The sequence below is a fragment of the Centruroides sculpturatus genome, unplaced genomic scaffold (assembly GCF_000671375.1).
Source record: "Centruroides sculpturatus isolate CEXI.00-Female unplaced genomic scaffold, Cexi_2.0 scaffold428, whole genome shotgun sequence".
NCBI classification, from domain to species: Eukaryota; Metazoa; Arthropoda; class Arachnida; order Scorpiones; family Buthidae; genus Centruroides; species Centruroides sculpturatus.
Genome location: NW_019384614.1, coordinates 390,081 through 411,577, shown reverse-complemented (window position 1 = coordinate 411,577; position 21,497 = coordinate 390,081). Strand labels below are relative to the sequence as shown.

The following is a 21,497-nucleotide window of genomic DNA, read 5'->3' as shown; positions in this document are numbered from 1 at the left end:
ATCGAAACTTCATCGTTTATCTGTCTGATTTCAACACATTTATTTTAGGCTTACTTTCCTTTAATTTTTTATGCTTGACGTATTGCTTACGTGGCTAAGTTCGGCCAAGATGTTATTTAACCCAATTCTTTATTTGAAAACGACTAATTTACCCGAGTTTTATTGAAAAAAAAACATTTAAACAGTTGCAATAAAGCGAAAATGCCAGCAAATACACATTTTGCACTAAGGGCGATTTAAGCCTAAAAGTTAACTTACACTCGATCTGTTATTTCTCTAATTCTCCACATCGTGACTGGACGGAAACTTCTCTTATTTATTCCTACGGTGAGTTCTTTTAGTAAAGATGTTGTAGCCACACTTTTTAAACTAATTAAATGCGGACCGATATTGTTTTCGATCTCTTTTAACTATCTACCTTTAAGACTTCGACGTCATAGCCACAGTCACGTGACTCGTACGCCCCCATTTCCTGCAATAGATGGCGTTGACTACGATCCGTCTCCGGTGATTTCCAATTATTAAACTTGGACTGTAATCGCCTTAGACGAATAAAACCGGAACAGACTACTTTTATAATTCTCCACTTCTTTATATTATTTATTTAAACATGTTAATTAATTATTTCGTTTTAAATGAGAAAATTATTTTCTTTTTGGTTTGAGCGATAAGTTTTTAAAGGAAAATTTATTTTTTTTGAAAAAAGTACTGTACGGGTGTAGCCTAAATGCTTTTCCGGTTAAAATGGGTAAGCGAATTCTATTGTTAGAGTTTTCAATCATTCTGCGGGTATTGTGTGAATGAATGATAATAAATCATTATTATTTTTTGTCGATTAAAGCCTTGCATGAGTTATCCTTTCGAAAATCTCCTAGGCTACTTTTTAATTCCATATCGAATATTCCGAAAATATTCGGCAATAAATTTCCGTAGCTAAAGTTCGACGACGAAAGTTAAAATAAAGAATAAAATGTCATAATTTAATTTATTATAGAATTAAAATTGAAATATAACATTACTCGGTTGTTTTGTCTTGTTATAAGCAATTATTTTAATAAGACGGCCGGATGGCCGAGCGTCAAGGTTCGATCTGGGTCCTTCAAAGCCTACCGCTCTGGGAGACCCGGGTTCGAATTCGGACGGGTGGATAAATGCCCAGGAATTTTTCGGGGGTGGTCCGACAGGATATGTCGGACCCCGTTTCTCACCACCCTGCCGTCTTAGTGCCCACAGGGCGGAAAGAGTAAAAATAATTGTTTTAGTAGTGTTCATATTTGATTTTGTGTTTTCGCAGGTAAAATTTAAAATAATGTAAATGAATATTTCTTCGTTAGGTTTATATATAAATGCATAAAATAGCATAAAAGTTAGAAATTCGTAACCATTACGAGATAGAAAAATATTCGGTACGAGAATATTTGGCTTCGATTTTTGGACTTTAGTCAAACCGCTAAATTGTGAAATAAAATTATTTATAAATTGTGTATAAACAATACATTGTTTTAATAGAATTCTTTTTGTATTTGTTAACTACGATTTTATTTCTGAATTAATAATTCAAAATCAGTTTAATCTTCAAAAATCTTTTGTAGATTACAATTTATTATATAAAATCTGAATTTTATATTTTTGTTTAATAGTTCTTGTAACTGATGTACTGTACGCCTTTTGAAGTAAAATTAATACTGTATATGAAAAACTATTTTACATTTAAATTCTTGAATAAATTGAATTTTATTTTAATCCTCGAATTTAAGTAATGTTTAAATCTCAATACCTTGCTATATATATTATTTTTAATAAGTTTCTTGTTTTTATTTTAGTGTCTGTTTTATATTAATTATTAAGTGGCATATCCAGCGGCGTACCCAGGATCTGAACTAGAGGGGGCAACTCATATTACTTTCTAGGAAGTGGGGAGGGAGAGAGAGATTTCAAGACAGATGGCTCTAGTCTAGTCACAATATTCATTATTCAACCTGATACTAAATTGATACGTCTGTGCTGTGTGTCAATTACTACACTTTAATTTTCTTTCTAGGGAGGGGCAGCTGCCCCTCCCTGCTCCTCGCTGGGTACGCCTTGGGCTTATCCCATCAAAGTAAACCGAAACCAAACTCGATGTGAGCCTAGTCGAACCTAAGATGATACGGTAAAAAGGCCTTGTAGTTCCCACAGGGCGAAAAGAGTCAAAAATAAAAAAGATGAAAGACAATGTTTTATTTTTCTGTCTACTTCATAAACGGCGTGGCACAGAACAATATAATCTTTTCGACTTTTTCGGCCTTCTAAATTTTTAAGACACCAGTTACTTGTCTTTCTGCCCAGTGTACACATTAAGGCCTAATACGTCGACCGAAACGTAAGCTAAAAATTGCATTCGATGGTCTTTCTGTATCAAATTTAAAGACAAACGGGAAGGAAGTACGAAAAATCAAAAGATATGCCATCTGCTAGCTATGATTTGCCTGATAAAAATGGTGCTGGAGAAAATTTGTGTCGTATTTACTGCCAGAAATGTTATCGTCACGGGCACGTTAGTTGCATCATTACTAAACGGCCTTCCTATTGGTCTATTTTTTACCATTCCGCTTTCCGCGACGGAAAAAGTTGAAAACGTTTAACATTATATTCTATCGGCTTCGATGATAAACATTTTAAGCTTCCGTCGTCCGTTTCTGCATGCGAATACTAGACCTAAAAAGGCCTTTTTGTCTTTCTCATTATGGGTTTGACTAGGCTCTTAAGACAACCGGTTTAATGGAATAGAAAGGACCCGATAAATCTAGTACAGTAATTCGTTTATGAGTTACCTTAATCCACATAAAATATCAGCAAACAACACATGTTTGAATAATATAATTAACTTAATATCCACGTGTTTAATTTGTAATTAACCTTCAAAACATTTCGCTTTTCAAAAAGATATTACGTATTCTTACGACACGCAAATTTTATAAGAAAAAAAAACGTTCGTGTTAAATAGCAGAAATTTAAAACAGCGTTTTAAATTAAAAAATGAAATAAAAACTATAAAATTTCAGTAAAATATAATAGCGTACAACGAAAGGAATTAAAGTTACATAAATAGTGAAAACAATAATTCGTCTTTGAATTCGATTGTGTACATAACAAAGTGTTTTAGAAAAACATAACTATCAAATATTTTGTGGAAAATATAAAAATATTTTCGGCATTTTTTCAAAAAAAAAAAAAAAAAAAACTTTTTAAGGCTTGTTTGGAAATGCTAACTGGTTACATCATTCTTTTTGAATGATTTCCAGTCTCACCACTTAGCATTTCCAAACAAGCTCTAAGAATGCAATAATAATAATTCTAATTACAGTATTATGGAGACCAGGGCTGGTTTACCATTAAGCAAAACTAGGCAATTGCCTAGGGGTGCCAGCTTTAATTGTAAACAAAGAAAATTTAGATCATTAATTACTATTAATTAATAAAAATTTTAAAAAATGTTCATAATGATATTTTTTTATAAATATCAACATGTGGGTATAAGTGCTTATGTATGATGATAATACAGTGTATATATATATATAAATACCCCTATACATTGTATATATATATATATATATATATATAGACAATGTATAGGGATGTGTAAATTTTACTTTGCCTAGTGGTATCAGATACTCTTGCACTGGCTCTGATGTAATCTAAAGATATTGTAGAGCATAATTATCCAAATTCCTTTAAATAAATAAACAATATAATCTTTAGAGTTTTTCATGTACAATGATATCATTCATAGATAATGGTAATGAGGTGACTTTGTTTTAATGTAATGAACCTAATAAAGGTATACATTAGAATATCACTTTAATTCTTTATTTTGCTAACTGAGCTTGGGGAAACTAAAACTGAAGAAATTCATCAGAAATGTTTTTGACAAATTTCTTCAATTTTGATTTCCTCAGATTACCAGAATAAAGAATAGTTATCATCATGGTGCAAAGATTTAAATATTTTAATGATTCTAATGTATATTTGCAAGAATTCCTTTGTAAAACTTCTCATCACACAAAAATCTACTTTCATTAAATTAAGCACTATACAGAATCATTAACCTAACACAATTAGTACTCAAAGAAGATATAAACTGGCAATGATTTTACCAGCTAACATTATCTAGACACTAATATCATCTATATTATATGTTCAAAGTGGCAGATGACATTGACAGTTGTCAAAACATTGCACCATATGTTATAAATCTGAATAAGTTGAGGACTCACTGTAATTTTATATTAATTAAAAAGTAACTTTTTTTGTTAAAAAGTTTTTCAAAAATTTTCTATTTAAGAAATTTCAATCAGATTTGGATTTCCACATGGATTTATAAGTTTTTTGCTATCATATGATATTTAACATTCAAACTGATTGATTAATTCACATTTATGTTTCACAGAAATATTTATAATCACAATTACCAAAATGTTTGAAGTTTGCTAAATAAAATTTTAAGATTTTGAAATAATAAAATAATAATAATTTATAATTATTAATTCTAGTCTCAAACATTTACAACTGAGCTTGATTAATTCTTAATTATTGTAATAAATGAAATCTTTACCTAACTCTGATTATATGAACAAATATTTAATTACTGTATTTACTCAGGCATAAGACAATCTCACATTAGGAAGAGGTGTGACTTTATAGATCAAAATAAAGAAAATTAGATTTATTAATACAATTCTAATTTTTATTTCATTTAATCACAAAATATTATCAAATTCACATTTGCCTTAATATGTGATGAATGGAAAACAAAACCAAAACATTATAGTGGGCGTGACAAGAAAAAGTTTATTTTTAGTGATTCAGAATGTGCTAATATTCATTAAAAATAACAATTTAACTAATATAAAATAACTACATTTATAACCATTGCTAAGTGACCTGTATTTCATTAATGTTTTTATAAATAATGAGAAACTATTTTCTTTGAACAAATGAGATGCAACACGGTTTTTAATTGTTGGATGTAGGATTAAACCAATAAACAAAGGAGTGTGTGTCTTAATCTGTTTACAGTAGGTGCCAACTTATGATAATTAGACTGTAGACCTATAATGACAGTATGAAATATACACGGTTTACAGAAATTATTGCAAAAATGCAAAGAATCCTTTGTTTGTGCATATAGGATGACCTAGGTTTTTGAAACAGTGAAAAATGAATAAAAACCTCATCTTATATGCAAGTAAATATGGTAATTTGGAAAATCACAAATTTAGAATTAACCAAAAAAAGAATCAATTTTTGTTCTTTTATTCATTTATAAAATAGTGTTATATATGATTTGATTTAATTGTATACAATTAAATCAAAGACTTTATTTTGCTTCCACTTGATAGTGATGTGATACGATGAAAGTGATTTCATTCCAGATTTTTATGTGGTGGCATGTGACTTCTGATGTGATGTGATGTAAAAATGAAGTAAAATTCTGCTGTAAATCTACATGTTTATTAAAACTAAAAAATTTATATATATATTTGTTTCAATTAAAAGAATTATTTTTTAAGTTTTGCTTTTGTTTTCAAATATACTTACTTTTGTTCCAACTACAAAACTAGCAGAAACAGCTAAGCCGTGAGTAAAATTATCTATACTGTTAGCCATTAAATTTAAATATCCAGTAACCTGCAAAACAAAATTATTATATAAAAAATTTACCAAGTTTTTGAAACTGCAAAAACAACAAGATAAATGTATGTACTTGTATTGTTTCGGATTTAGATGATAAAGATGATTTATCTTGAGAATGAGTGGTTGACTTGGATTGTTTAGTTGCACATCCATTAGAAATGACTCCATTTGTTGATTTACAATGTTTAATATTTCCATTTGTTAATGAATGAGAAACAGATAATTCTTTATTAGATTTTTTCTCTTCAGAATCTTGTTTCTTTGAAAAAATTAAAAATTAGATTAAATTCTAAAATCTCCTAATAAAAAGAAAATTTTAAATAAAATTCTTACATTTTCTTGTGATGTTTCCTGAGATAATGAAAACATTATTTCTACAATAACAAAAGTGAAGATACCAAGAAGAATCCAGATCCCTAATGTTAGATATGCTGTCCGGTGATTTGACCCTGCTAAAATATGAAACAAACATTTGTTTTAATAAAACCATAAAATTTACGTAAGATATCTTTATCTGTTATAAATGAAATCATAGCAGGATATCCTAATTCTGATGATAAATTCTACTTCATCATGGCAATAATATAAAATTTATTAGGACAGTTTATTTGCACACATCCTGTAAATTATATATTTATTCAGCTTGCATATTATAATATATATTAATTCTTACTTTTTTTAACTAAATATAATTATAAATATAAAATTTCATACACTTTTGTAAGTGATTCCAAGCTTCCGGAAGGAGATGGAGAAAAACATCACCCAACAGACCACCAACAGCAAAACTTAAAAGTAACCGGAGAGTTTTTGTTCCTATAAAGAATGAAATCATTAAGTGATTTTATGAAAAATCTATTAAAATAAGTAGAGAAATATAGATTTATACAAATATTGATTATATGCTATTTAATATTTTCAGAAGTAACTCATAATATATATAGAATCACCATATGCATTTAAATTTTCTATAACTGCTGGACTTTGGTGTAAATGCTGTAAAAAGTTAAAATTAAAATCTTGGAATTAGCTTATAGATTTATATTTTAGATTCAATATAACAGGAAAGCTTTATAAATTACTCTTATTCTCTATTCTTAATCTTGCATATATTTTAAACATCTATTGAAACTGTATGTATAGTTTCATTGAAAATTTATTTACTGCATTCTCTTAATAATGACTTATTGTCTGTAAAAGGACAATATGTATATCTCTCTAAAAATTGACTGCAATTATATCTTATATTTAAAATTTTTACTGCTTTTTGTTGAGCTTACTTTTGATTATAAATACCAAAACCATTTCCTTGCCTTACTTTAAATGCCATTGTTCAGTTTTTAAATTTATATCAGTGGTTCCCAATTAGTTTTTCCTGCATACCACTTCAAGAAAGAGCTCAAACTCACATACCTCTTATAGCAGAAATCATAATAATCTATACTAATATTATAAATTTGAAAGTAATTCTGTCTGTCTGTCACCTTTTCACATCTAAACCCCTAAGCAGGTTTTAATAAAATTTGGCACAGAGATAGCTTACATGTTGGAGATGGACGTAGATTACATTTTACTGTGAGAAAATATCTTACTCCCACAAGAATATTTGATATAATGCGGGTGAAGCTGTGGGTAATGATAGACAGCTAGTGATAAATAAAGAAAGTTTTTTTTACATTTATTATCTTTAGAATACTATTCTAATAATAATGAAAATAACATAAGGTTATTTAATTTTAATGTGACGAATGTGCACGATTTTCTTTGCACAACTTTGTAAAGTCTGGTTGCTTTTTGGTCAGCTTCAGTCTCAAGTCATCTTCGAGTTGAAGTTGGTGATGATGATTAGTTTTCATGTTTGTCATGGCTGAAAATTTGCTCTCGCAGAGGTATGTTGTGCAAAATGGTAGTAAATATTTTATTGCTGCTTTGCTGACATAATAAATGTCTTTTAGGTCAGCCCAAAAATTACTCAGTGATTGCTCTGCAAAACAACTCTTGAGTCTGCTGTTGCATGAAATGTCTATTAATTCCTCTTGGTCAGAGATGGGAAGGTGGTCGGTGGAGTTATTTGCCACAGCGACAAAAATTTTCAAAATTAATTTCGCAAGAGCAAACTGTGTTAATTGTACAATTTTTGTTTCTTGCATAAGAATTTCATTTAGGTATTGTAGCAAATGCATTTTTTGATGAAATTTCGAGAATTTTTTTAGTTATAAATAAACGAATTTGTGCATTCAACATCATGTTGTAAATTGCCAAATTTTTGATGGTCCACTCGTTATTTTTTTTTATTGCTTCATCTCATATATTTAAATTTTAAATCAACTGATTTTAGATTGCCGCGCATACCCCTTCATGCAATTTCGCGTTCCCCTAGGGGTATGCGTACCACTAATTGGGAACCATTGATTTATATAAAATAAATATAATGCAATTTTACAACATTTGTTAATGTATTCATCCTTATTCATGAAAATTTATTTTGGTCATGCCATTCTACAAACCAATTGTAAATGGTGATCTCAAATATTAATAGTTTTACTAAAAATCTCCTTAACAGTTTTGTGTTAATTAAAAAATATGATAAATTGTTAATTAATTTAATACGTATACCTTGCAGAAAATTATCAGAACAAAACTTTCATATAACATGCCCACTGTATACCTAATGCCTATGAGATGAACAACCCATATACTCACACCTATGCAGTAGGCGAGTTCATAATTGCAATTTAAAAAATCAGCTTGTAACCTGTCTCATTGCATAACCTACATGTTTTATATAAGAAAATACAGTAATTATTTGGACCTAATCTGATGTTTTTTGTAAAATATTCAGTATTTAGGACAGTGTTTCTATCTTTTTCTCATCATAGTCCAGTAAAATTATGGATGATTTTACATAGACCAGTAATTATATGCAACTATGAATTATGCTTATTTATTATGTTTATACTACTGTGATGAAAAAGTGTTGAGAATGGTTCAATTAAACTGCACGTTCTAGAGGGCACTGTCGTCATTTTTTCATTGTTTGGTAACGACTTTTATCAACATCTAGCAATAATCCATGTGTCATCATCTGTTTTCATTTATAAATAAATGCTTGTTTCGTATGTAACAAATTTTTGCACCAGTAATTTTTCAAAATGTGTATAAATGAGCAAAGAATGTACTATACTGTACATTAAATTTTGTTTTTGCACTATTATTGCTACACAAACATTGGAAAATGTTGCAAAAGCCTTTGGTGACAATAGTCTATCAAAAAGAAGAGTTTTTGAGTGGTACAAGATGTTCAAGGAAGACAGAGAACTTGTTGATGATGAATCATGCTTTGGTAGCCCATCCACTTCAACTGATGAACAATACAGCACTTGAGTCAGTGATTTGGTGCTCAATGAGTGTCATTTAACAATTAGAGACATTATTAAACATGTTCCAAAATCATTTGAATCTTGTCAAGCAATTTTAAAAGATCATTTGGGCTTGTGGTACATCACTTCTCCAGTCATCCCAAAAATATTGAATTTTTTTCCAAAACCCAACAATGTGCTCAAATGGCTAAGGAAATGCTTTCTAAAGGCTAATCATTCTTAAAATGCATGATTACAGATGATAAAACATGGATTTATGCTTTTGACAACAAAATAGCTCAACAATCAAGTGAATAACGTTTGAAAGGTGAAGCAAGATCAAAAATCCATGTCAGTCAGTCAAAAATGAAAGTCACATTAACTGTTTTCTTCAATGTGTTTGTGTTTTGCTGTGTTGTGCATCACAAACTCCTTCCAACTGGCCAAACCGTCAACAAAGAATACTATTTGAGCATTTTGCATCATTTGCTTTAAGAAATTCATAGAAAACGAGCAATTATTTATTGTGACATTGTCACAATGCCAAGCTGCAATTTTTAATCATATTTTTAATTTATTTAATTTAAAATATATGCTCTCTACCTTAAACTAGTAGTTTCTTACCCCTGTACATCTTATTTTTCCTATTAGATAGATATCTGGTATGATTATTCTAACTCCTTTAAGGGGAATTTTTGAATTGAAATAACAACTTCTGGTTTGCATCAGAAGTTCTTATATAGTTAATTGGGGCTTCTTGCCTCTAAGGTTTCCATATATAGTCTCAGATTTCATCTATCTAACTCTGTTCTTGAGATTAAGAAAACATGGACAAACAACAATGGGAATTTATAGATCTACAATTTTTTCAAATTGCAGCTCAACAACCTGATTTGTGTTAAGAAAACTCTGGATTTTCCACCACAATAATGCAACTGCTCATAATGCTCTTGTTCATGAATTTTTGGCCGAAAATTTAACAAATATGATTCTGCAAGCTCTGTATTCACCTGATATGGCATTGTGTGACTTTTTCCTGTTTCTTTGACTGTAATTTCCACTTTGTGGTCACTGTTTTGACTTGATTGATGCCATCAAACAAACTCACTACAAGTCCTGAAGGGGTTTCATGAAAAAACGGCATAAGTGCATTGCACTGGGAGGGAGCTGACTTTGAAGGGGATAAAATAAATTTTGATGAATAAATTCAAATCTTGCATTTTATTGAACCATTCCCAATACTTTTTGATCACAGGGGTATATGCTTATCTAGAGTTACTGTATGTAACAAAGTATGTACAGTAACTCTAGATTACTATTTAGATGTCACCTGTAATCAACTGTACCAGCATTAATAGAGTCAAATATTTTTCTGCAGACTGGTGATTGAAAAATACTAATTTAGAGAAATTAATCTGCATTATTATTCTATATAAATAATGACTTTCTGAACATTTCCAATAACAAACTCCTTAAAATTTCTTCACAGTTTAGTGAAAAATCTATGGTACAACCAGAGCCATACCTATGAGACTAAGAATTGGCTAAGTTCCCTTAGCAGTGCCTATATGCAGTATAATATTCTTTTGTTTTTGTCACATAAAATTAAGCTACTATTGTTACAGTTGAACTGTAGCTAATTGGCCTAGTGCTGGCTGAAAAAGAAAAGAACACTAGTCACAATTTTTTCAGCTTGCTCCTCTAGTCCTCAATCCTTTCACTGGGGGCTAGAGGAGCAAGTTGGATTTTTGCCTTACTATCAAGAAAATAAACTTAAAAGAAGGAAGACAGAGTTAAGCAATTTATCATTTGTGTAAAACAAGTATTTCCAATTTAATAATTTAGTTTGAACATAAATCTGCTGAATGTTATTCAGAACTGTTAAAAAATAGTGTTTCTTTCATAAACCAGGTCATAATGTAAATATTGAAAAGAATCTTTTCACTAATTGCAACTCAATAGACACATGAAAGGAACTTACAGTATTTAAAACAAGTTTGGTGAAGAGTTTAACAATGCTCCAATACAATTTCAAGATGTTTTATTTTTATAAATATAATATTAAACAAACCAAAAACTGTTAAAAGAAAATCAAATCTGATAAGTATAAATAACATCTCAAATGTTATTTCAAGCAACTTTAGTTTCATTTGGAATAAAAAATAATCATTCAAATGACTTTTTTAAACTGTATTTTCCTGTTTCCTCTTTATCATTTTGTTTATAAACCATTGTTCTCCTTTTTTAACCTATATACATCAGGCCATCTTAAATACTTATGGATAATTTCTTAACAACAGGAACAAAAAGAAAAGTGAATATGCATATAATAGTATATTAATATAGTTGAAAGATAAACTAAAAAATAATTATTAATATGATATATTACTGAAGAAAATAAAAAAAAATTGTCTTATAGAAGAAACAATACATAATCAAAGTGAATCCCATATAACAATAGATTAGATTTAATTTTCATATTTATTCAAAAATTGAAAAATAAATAAATAGAACATGAAAAAAGTCATTCTTAGTGCCCACAAGGTATGAAAAAGATTTAAAAAAAGTATTGCGGTAGATATTTTTGTTAAGTGCAAGAACATAAAATGATATATCCAGATATCTGTTCTAATAAAAATAGAACAAAGTTTACTTCTCTGAAATATAAAGTAACAAATCATCATAACAATAAATAATTTTTTAATACAGGAATACTCAATTATCTGAGATATTATCGACCAATGCTACCAGATAACTCATGCTGAAAACTCTGATAAAACAAATAATTTTTAATTTGAAATGGTTGTGGTTATGAATATAAATCTTTAAATATAAATATTTAATCATATGTAAGAACATTTTTTACATTATTTATTACAGAGCTAACATGTACAATAGTTTTAAGAATAAAAATATGTACTATGGGTAATTAAATTTTAATATGAGTGATATGTCTCACATTGAAGTTAAATGATAAAAGGTAACAGAAACAAATCATTTTGTAATACATGTTATTGTTTTAATCTTTGTTTTATGAATTACAGTAGAAGTAGTGTATTCACTTACAGGCTCACCTGCGATCATGAGGAACATTGGTTAATTGGGGTGCAGATAACTCAAATTTCTACTTTAATACAACTTATATACATTATTACTAATAAAATAATTGATGATCTTCTCAGGAACAGAAAAATTTATTTAATTATCATCATTTTTTACTCTCAGACCTGTGGATAGTAACAGATTTATTAACAAAGAAAATTGGCTGAGTAAATATTGAACAGGAAAACTACATGGAGAACACTCTTCTCCAAAGTTCTGGAGCATAATGGTTCCATGTTTTCCATGTAACTGGATAGTTTTTAAAGTTTTGCCATGATCTCGCCTGATTGGTCTATGCCACAGAAGCAGAGTCTATTTCAATATTTTGAAAACTTAGAGAAAGATTATCAAAAATGATATAAAAGAAAAACTTTTACCACTAGCAAATAATTTATCAAATCCATATGACAGACAGAATCATGCATTGCTTTTGTAGGATTTGAGGCTTTTGATTAAATTGCTAATGCTGCATATGTTTTTAATACAAATCACTGCTCAGTCACTATATTTAGATACTAATTACTACATACAGTAAGTACAAGGTTCATAACATATTTTCTTATCAGCAAAAAAAATCAATAGTACCTACATATGAGTACTATTTATTATACATTGGTTGCACATTTTAATGATCTTACAAGGCCAAGAAAATCTGCTGTTGATATTTATAGTGGATTATTATTCAATTTCCTAGAGTGTTTGTCATTGTGTCTCTATAACTGGAAAAATTTCTCATTTTGCATTACATATCTGAATCATGGATTACCAATTAATTAAGCTAAGAATTAACATCTTTTATCAATCTGCACATAGTTTACTTAGTTTCTCTTTTTCATAAATATTTTATATGATCATAATTATGACCAAACACAATGAACAAATATCAGTGTAGACTAACTGTTTACAATTTTATTGTTTCATCCAATCTGGTAATAATTTTTTATGATTTATTTAAGCAATTATAGTCGACCCCCCTATAACACGGTAGATACGTTCCGTTCTTTATGAATCCATTTTGTATGAGTCCTTGCCAATCACAGCCCGGCACGTATGCACTTTACGGACTACGGCTGTTTGATAGGTTTTCTTCCATAAAATTAATCGATTCCTAGACTAATTCGACTCAACATTTCCAAAATACTTATATTTTTTTTGGGAATAATCCGTATAAACTATACTATAAACAAAAAATTGTAGGATTACTTACCAAGTGTGCACCGTTTGACGTCGCCATTGCTTAAGCTTGTTTTCGTTGCGGAGCAGCGAACCAAACAGCGAGCGCGATTTCTGATAAGTTATTTTTCTGCGAAAACTTTGTTGAACTTTGGAAACATCATTAATATAAATAATTTTTATGGCCGTTAAATAAGAAATGTTTCTTTCACAAGAAATGTATNCATATAGGAATCCGAACTATAGGAACCCATGTTATAGGGGAGGTCGACTGTACTAAGTTAATTTAATTTAATAAAATTATTTTCTTTCACTTATTCACAAAATTATATGTATTGCAAGATATTGAGACTAATAGAATATACAGAACATATTCAATGATACCAGTATTTCTGCTGGTTGCAACAATCTGTTAATTTTCATGAACTGTATTGACAAAAAAAATCAGAATTTAATTTAACAAGTATATTTGTACCAATTGTCGTATTACAACCATGATTCGAGCAAAGAGAAACATATAAAACACTGTTTTATTTCCTTAAATAAAACATATTTCGATACTGTATAACTGAAATGGAAATTATATCGCTTCTTATTCGTAGTACGATATATGACTTAACCGTATGTTCATCGGAAATTGATCTAAGCTTATGTACAGTACTGTATATAGTAACGAAAAACGTGTTAGTAATTAAATAAAATGATAAGTAAATACTAATAATAAAATACTATCCAAAGGCGCAAAACCTAGGAGCAAATCTTCGGGAGAAGCTATTTTTAATTCGTATAATGAAATAATATATAAAAGTTTTCTTGCTTTCGTAATTGTTAAAAATAAATTAAGTAAACTTGACATAAAAATGTAATGATAAAAATATTAAAATATTTTGATGAAACTCTCCTGTTAATAATAAAAATGATAGGGAGACGATTCCTCTAAATCCATCCCCGGAACTACTTTCGGAAGATGTCACAAATTCCAGTTCAAGCAGGAAGTAATAAAAATGTTCAGAATTTCTTTAAAGAAAAAAAGGGGGCTAAAAATGCATTTTGGTTAAATTATTTATAAACTTCCTTACTTCAGTTATCGAAGAAATGGTAATTTTTTAAAATTTCAGACTGACATATCACATATATAGTAATTTACACAGTATATGGAAAAAAAAATACAGTACATCAGAAGTGTAAAGATGACAACTTTTTAAAATATTTTATATTTTTTACATCTTATTTTAGTCGATGTTTATGCTAATTAATTAATTAAAATTTGGAAATTTTATTGCTTAAATAAATTAACTTTGAAATTTAAACTTGAATTTTCTAACAGCATTCACAGTTGGCAGAGTGCCAACTGCCACATCTGATCTTACTCAAATCCTGATCTGTTATTTTGTTCTTATTAAATGCGGATAAAGTACGTCTTTTCTTATATTTTATCCGTTCTCATTGATATATTTCGTTCTATGTTCAAAGTTCAACAGTTTTAAATTTTAAATGGTTTAAATACAGATATATTTAAGCAGAGCCATAATTCAGGCACTCAGTCTGGAAAGTTTAATTCTGCATTAATCATCAATTTTTGTTGTTGATGTATCTTAGAATGCTATTAAAAATAACCTTGACCTGCTGAAGTCTTTCTAACAGAATTTATATACACCCAAAGCTTTCGAAAATGCCAACTTAATTTACAATTCGAAATTCAATTCTCTGTCTGAGTAAATAAAATACAGTAATTACATGCGATGGCCATTATGTAAAATTTAAAAATAACTACTAATTTGAAATTTTTCAATTACGAATAAATGAGAAAATTAGTTAATTTGATGAATATTGTAACATGACATTTTTGTAAGAAAAATCATTTATATAATGCAAAGCATCATATAAAATATTAAACGTACAGTTTAGATTTGAATAGTTTAAGACTAAACCGAAGCGCAATGAAAATTAAATTATTAAGAAATAACGTAAGTAGGAAATAATTATTAATAAATTAATGCTTTTCCAAATATGTATGACGTTATTTAGGTAATTATTAAATTATATTAAAATTTACAATCTCATTTATCACTTTCTTAACCTGTTGCTCAACATTCTTGACGGTAATTAAATTAGTAATATAATTTTTTAATTGCTGAGCGAAGACAATGTAATAAATATCTTTTAAACAGAGATCATCATACAAAAGTTTAAAAAAAAAACTGTAATTAACAAAATGTGAATTGAGCAAATCTTTATTTAAAAAAACAAGTTTTAGTAACTTGTTTCTTACATTCTACATTCCAGATGAATGAAAGTGTATTTTCTTGCATATACAGTATATATATTACTGTATCCATCCTGTACACACTTAAGAGGCCTTTTTAAAGTTAACCATGGGTTCGGCCAGGCCCAAAATGGGGTAGCCGGTGGCGAAGGACGGAATCCGACATATAGGGATAAATCATTCTCGAAAAATTCCTGGAGTTTTTCGACTGCCCGGATCCGAATCCCCGGGTCCATCAGAATGGTATGCTGATTCCTTAACCGCCTCAGCTCTTGTACACTAACGTTATTACTTTTCCAGATCTGTTATATATAACAGAGGGAAAGTATGGCGATCGGTCAAAAAATGACCCCCCTTACATTTTTGGTCTTAGGACACTTGAAACGTCAAGAAATGAAAAAAAAAAAAAATTCGGGGGTAATTTCTATAAGTATGGGTGTTAATGTGTGGGGGGGAGGTAACACGATTTTGTTCACCTCTTTGAAGCTTAATGCTTAATAACTCCCGTGCTTTTTGTCGAAAATTTCCGAAATTTTGCAGGGAGATTTGTCTATTAGGGGGAATTTATGCTATTAAATTTGATGATTAAAGGTCGACAAGGTGGTGATATAAAGGGGGGGGGTCGTGTCATATCCCGAGGATGGTCGGACCTCATGACGATTTTACTCGTTATCATCATTCACAATTTTTTTCATAAAACACATTCCTATCCTCAAAATTAATTTTTTGCCATTTTATAATAAAAACAACAATTTTTATATTTTTAATTAATAAAATATCGTAACAGATGACACAACCAAATGTTTCTGGGAAAGTTAAGCAACTCATTGTTGGAGTTTCTTTTTTTATTGTCCTTTTCGGGTATTTGGCATAAATGATATCTATTGACTATGAGCAACGTTGTTATTACAAAGTATTATTGCATGATATTGGAAAAATTTTAAATGATATTTGCCATATAATATTTAAAATAATGTTATAATAATATTACGATAAGTAAATAGAGTGGCTTATTTAATATAAAAAATATCTGATCTACATGTATCAAGACCGTTCACGTGAGCTTTAGGGGTTTAACTTCAGTTTGACCATTTGAAAGAATTTTAAAAAATTAAATAAAAAAATAATTATATTTATTTTATAGTCGTTCAGTTCCTCCTTCGTCTATTGTATTGGATTATTATATGCATACTTATATTGTAAAAGAATTAATAAACTACGTTATAAAAAAATAATTGTTTACAAAACCCGATTCCTTTAAAAATCCTGCGCACAAGCCTAGCATGCGTATATCAGGAGAAATAAATAAAATCAAAGATGTTAAAATCTTTCTTGGGGTTCTTCTCTCTCTCCTATCTATTTTCAAAATGAAAATTCTTAGAAACTTATCAGAAAATGAATGCAAATCATGCGAGAGCAAGAACTGTTTAAATTGAGGCAATCAATGGCTTGTTTTCTTCTATTTTCAGCGAGTGAGCTATCTATCTTCAGGAGCATTGCACTTTTTTCTTTCTTTTGAAAGTAAACAGCAGAAAGATGGTAGGAAACGATACACCGATTGATGCGGAAAATAAAATAAGAAAAAAAAACAAAACTCAGACATTTTCGCTAGCATAGTGTTGACTAATTCACTCATAAAAAGATGAAGTATTCTACACTAAATGTTAGACAGGAAGGATTGTCCAAATGAAAGAAACTGGTCAAAATAATCACATTCTATAAAACTCTACAACCTAAGAAAAATATATTTAATCTCAATCTCGTATATAGGACATTTTTTGAACTGTGTAACATGAAAATGGCTTTTTTTCGTATCCATTATAATTTCCACAGGTTGATAAAGAACAGAGCCTGATATGTCCCAGCCAGCCATTCATGAAAATTTCTGAGGATCTAAACGAATCTCGAATCTGGGTCCCTCGTCTCACAACAGCCAAGTTAATGCATTTAACCTTCTTGGCATTTTTAACAGCAATGCTGTTGAGTGCCCGCATTGCATAGTTAAAAATGCAAATTTGAGAAACAAAACGTATTAATTATTTTTTAATTATTTTTTATTTTTATTTTTGAAACTAAATTGCGATAGTTAGAGGGCCAAAGCGGTTAAGACGTCAGTCTACTGCTCGTGGAATCCGGGTCGAATCTGGACTGCGCAACTACGGATATTTTTCATTGGCGGTAAGTCCTGGACATATTAGGCCTCGTCTCTCACCACCGAATAGCCCCCACTTTGAGTCTGGCCAAAACCACTATTGATATGGAAGAAAGACTCTCTTAGTGCTCAAAGGGCGAACAAAAGAGGAAAAACTAAATGGCGAAAGATAGTTTTGCCTACTATGAAAGACTCAAGTAGTGAGATAACTGTGATAAGAAAAGACGAATTCCACCCTTCTACAAAACAGGAATAAAATAATAACATAGGAAAAATAGTCATTGTCGATTTTGTCAATATCCTTTTAATGACGACGAGAATTATCATGTGTTCTCAGGTCATTATGGAAAATCTACAGGCTGCGGCCGGATGGCCGAGCAGTCAAGGTGGCAGCCTACCGCTCTGGGGGACCCGGGTTCGAATCCGAACGGGTCGAAAAATCCCCAGGAAATTTTCGGGTGGTGGTCCGTTCGGATATGTCAGGTCCCGCCCCTCACCACCCGGCAGCCCCATTGTGGGCCTGGCCGAATCCATAATGGGTTTGCAAAAAGAGGCCCTCTTAGTGCCCACAGGGCGGAGAGTTAAAAAAAAATCTACAGGCTGATCATAATTTCTTGATATCAAACGAAAAGGTGGAGCCATAACTGATAAATACAGGCTCTCTCTTATCAAAATTTCAAAAAATATAGAGGGGCATTATTACAATTTGTTAGTATATTATTTTTGATATTGATTTGGTGCGTAGAAAAAAGAATACGTACCGAAAATGTTTCTGAAAGATTTTATTTTCGAAAATTTAATAACGAAAAACGATATCTTTTATTACAATATGATATCAAATTTAAGTTAGGTTGATGTAGATTTCCTAAAGTCAAATGAAGCATATTTTCAGATAAACTTATTTTTTAAAATAAGTTCTGGTCACTCGCAATTTTATTATAAAACTTATTGCATTGTAAATTGCAATTTTACTTTATAATTAATACTGCTTTCATAGCTTCAATATTTGGCAGTGACTTCTCTTTTGACCACAGGAATTTATGATTGAAAATATCTTTTCTGCAGACCCTATAGTTCCAAAAAATTAAGAACTACAGTAGTTTTACTAAATTATAAAAATCTTGAAATTTAAGATATTTGTGTGCATTTCATTAAATATTTTGACTCATCTGTCAGCTGTATTGATATTTTCTTCATTCAATTCTTCAAGTGTTTGGCTTTTATTTTTCTTATAATTAGTGCCTATTGATCAAATTGTCGAATTTCATCTGTTTCTGTTCGAATAATATGTACTTTAAATTCGTTAAAACTATTCTGTAAGCCATATTTTATTTTATGAAGCTTATATTTTTTTCCTCAGTAGTATTCATTATTCATTCAAATTTATGACCCATACCAACGAAGAATAAACATTTTCAAACAAATCATGAATTCAGTTTAATATACAAAGTAGAGAGGTTTTTTTGAAAATTAAGAAAGACAAAAGTGAAAATTTTACTAATACGATGGGACGGCTGGGAGAGAACAGAAAAAGGTACTTATGGTCAGCAGCGGCGCCCACAGACTATTTTTTTAATTCTTTCCGCCCTGTGGTCACTAAGAGCCTCTTTAAGCAAGCCCATTATGGGTTCGGCCAGCCCCACAATGGGGCGGCCGGATGGTAAGGGACAGGGCCCTACATAACCGGATGGAGGAAAATTCCTGGGGATTTTACGATCGGATTCGATCCCGAGTCCCCCGGAGCGGTAGGCTGCCATGCAGCCGTCCTCCCGGTGGTCAGCCTAAGAAACTAGCAACCAATATCCACGGACTATTTCGAAACATATGAATATCCGTTCAAATCAAGCAAAATAACAAAAAATAGAAAATACCGTTGAAAAAAAAAATCATTAACGTAGAAACCAAAAACATAACAATAGTGAAAATACAACGATATAAAAATGCTGAAAAAATACTCATTAATTATATTTGACGGACTTTTTAACATACACATTTTTTGTTACTTTTTGCAGAAGGAATGTATGCGAAGAACGCCTCGACAATTTAATTTAGTCATTTTTATGGAAAAAAAACTACTAGTTTTATTAGAACAGGAAGATATACTTAAGTTGGCGTATTCAAATGTGCAATATTTAGACAAAAAAGAATCCTCTAATCCTAGGTGATGAGCTTTATCTGTTCAACTATAATGGTTAAAATTCCAAGTTTGTCAGAAGACAGCGAATATAAAAATTTTAAACAATTCCTATAATCTCCCCTTACTCGTCTCAAGCTCTATTTTAGATAATATCAATATAATCGATCTCTTGGAAATTTTCCTGGTCAGGTAACATCAATATTGTTGTGATTATAGATCTGTGTACACAATAGCGCATACAAATATCGTACTATCAGAACTCATAACTTAGATCACATGATAAATTATACATATTACAGAGATCCAACATAGCTCAAAGAATGAATTATATTTCAAAGAGATTACAGAAATGGGAATGCATTTAAATTAAATCTGAATGATTTGCTCATTTTTTGAAATTTATTGATTAATAGAAAAAAAAAACTATTATTTATAAAGAAAATTTTTAAACTTTTTCTTTTTTCCCTCCATTATCAGTCATTCTATTAGTAATGTACCCAAACTCATAACAGAACAAATTTAAACGCTCTCTTTAGTAGCCAAAGGAAGAAAACAGTTAGGTTTATATATATATATATATATAATTCTGGAGAATTTAAAAATTTTTATTTTTACAAATTACGGAGAAAACTGGAATTTGTTGTCTATTAAATCGAATGGTATGCTGAACATGTGACGATTCAACACCCCGCAAGGAGCCAATCCCTCGGACCAACCCCACTCGCTTCGCTCCCCCTCTTGGGCCATCTCGCTCGCTTCTCTCACTTGTTCAAAATTTTCGTGATGATTCATCGATTCCCAGTGCTGCCGTTCTATTTATTAAAACGAGAAAGAAACATATGAGATTTTAAGCTAAGTATTTTATATACTGTATATAAATAGATATAGATCTACTTCTTGTTTTGGATGCATTTAATAAAAGTGAAAAAAAAAAAAAAAGCATAACTTTCAAATCCTATTACTGTACTACCTTTTTTCCCCTATAATCACAAACTTGTTAATATTGCAGAAAATTTCTGTACATTATTGACAGGTAATGTAATATATATCATAATAAGTTTTGGATTACTGAATTTTATTAAAATTAATATACGTTTTTCCAATAAACTACAGAAAAGTTTGGAAACATTTCCCTGGATTCCATTTCCCTTTCACAAATTTTCAGATTAAAAATAAACTTTGGAAGGATATAAATATAATTATGCTTTCGTGTTTCAAATTTAACTCTACGAAAATATTTTTCAATAATATACTGTACTTGTAATTTACTATTTTTAAAACACATATAAATCAAATTATGTACGAATGTGATATTCAATTTAAATATCGAATTTAAGTCTACATTTTAAAAATACGTAAAAGATTCAAAAATATCAATTAACGCCTGAGCATAAGATAAAATTAAATTTACTACACTTTATCTTATTATACAAGATAAATCTTCAATAGTATGCCAAGTAAGCAATCTGTTATAGGCATATTATTAGATTACTTAAAAAAGAAAAAAAAACTGAAGAGTCTATGGCGAAATTGACTGTGATTTCAATCAAATAAATTAATTCTTGAGTTTTCGCAATACTACAGTGATAAGAACTTAGTGGCATAAGCTATTTATTATTCTTTTTTTATATC

General features: G+C 29.9%; 1 protein-coding gene across 2 annotated transcripts in view; it reads right to left on the bottom strand.

Moving 5' to 3' along the window:
* The window catches only part of LOC111625329 (zinc transporter ZIP13-like), a 62,295-nt gene that overhangs the window by 24,341 nt on the left and 16,457 nt on the right, over positions 1-21,497 (bottom strand). Inside the window, exons 2-5 of one of the 2 annotated variants that reach the window (XM_023368460.1) lie at positions 6,391-6,492; positions 6,010-6,125; positions 5,747-5,935; positions 5,581-5,670 (exon numbers count right to left, since the gene is read on the bottom strand). In XM_023368460.1, coding sequence (XP_023224228.1) covers positions 5,581-5,670; positions 5,747-5,935; positions 6,010-6,125; positions 6,391-6,492 — 497 coding nt within the window. Of the gene's footprint in view, positions 1-5,580; positions 5,671-5,746; positions 5,936-6,009; positions 6,129-6,390; positions 6,493-21,497 lie in introns of both variants that reach the window. The other variant, XM_023368459.1, reaches the window with a different exon arrangement.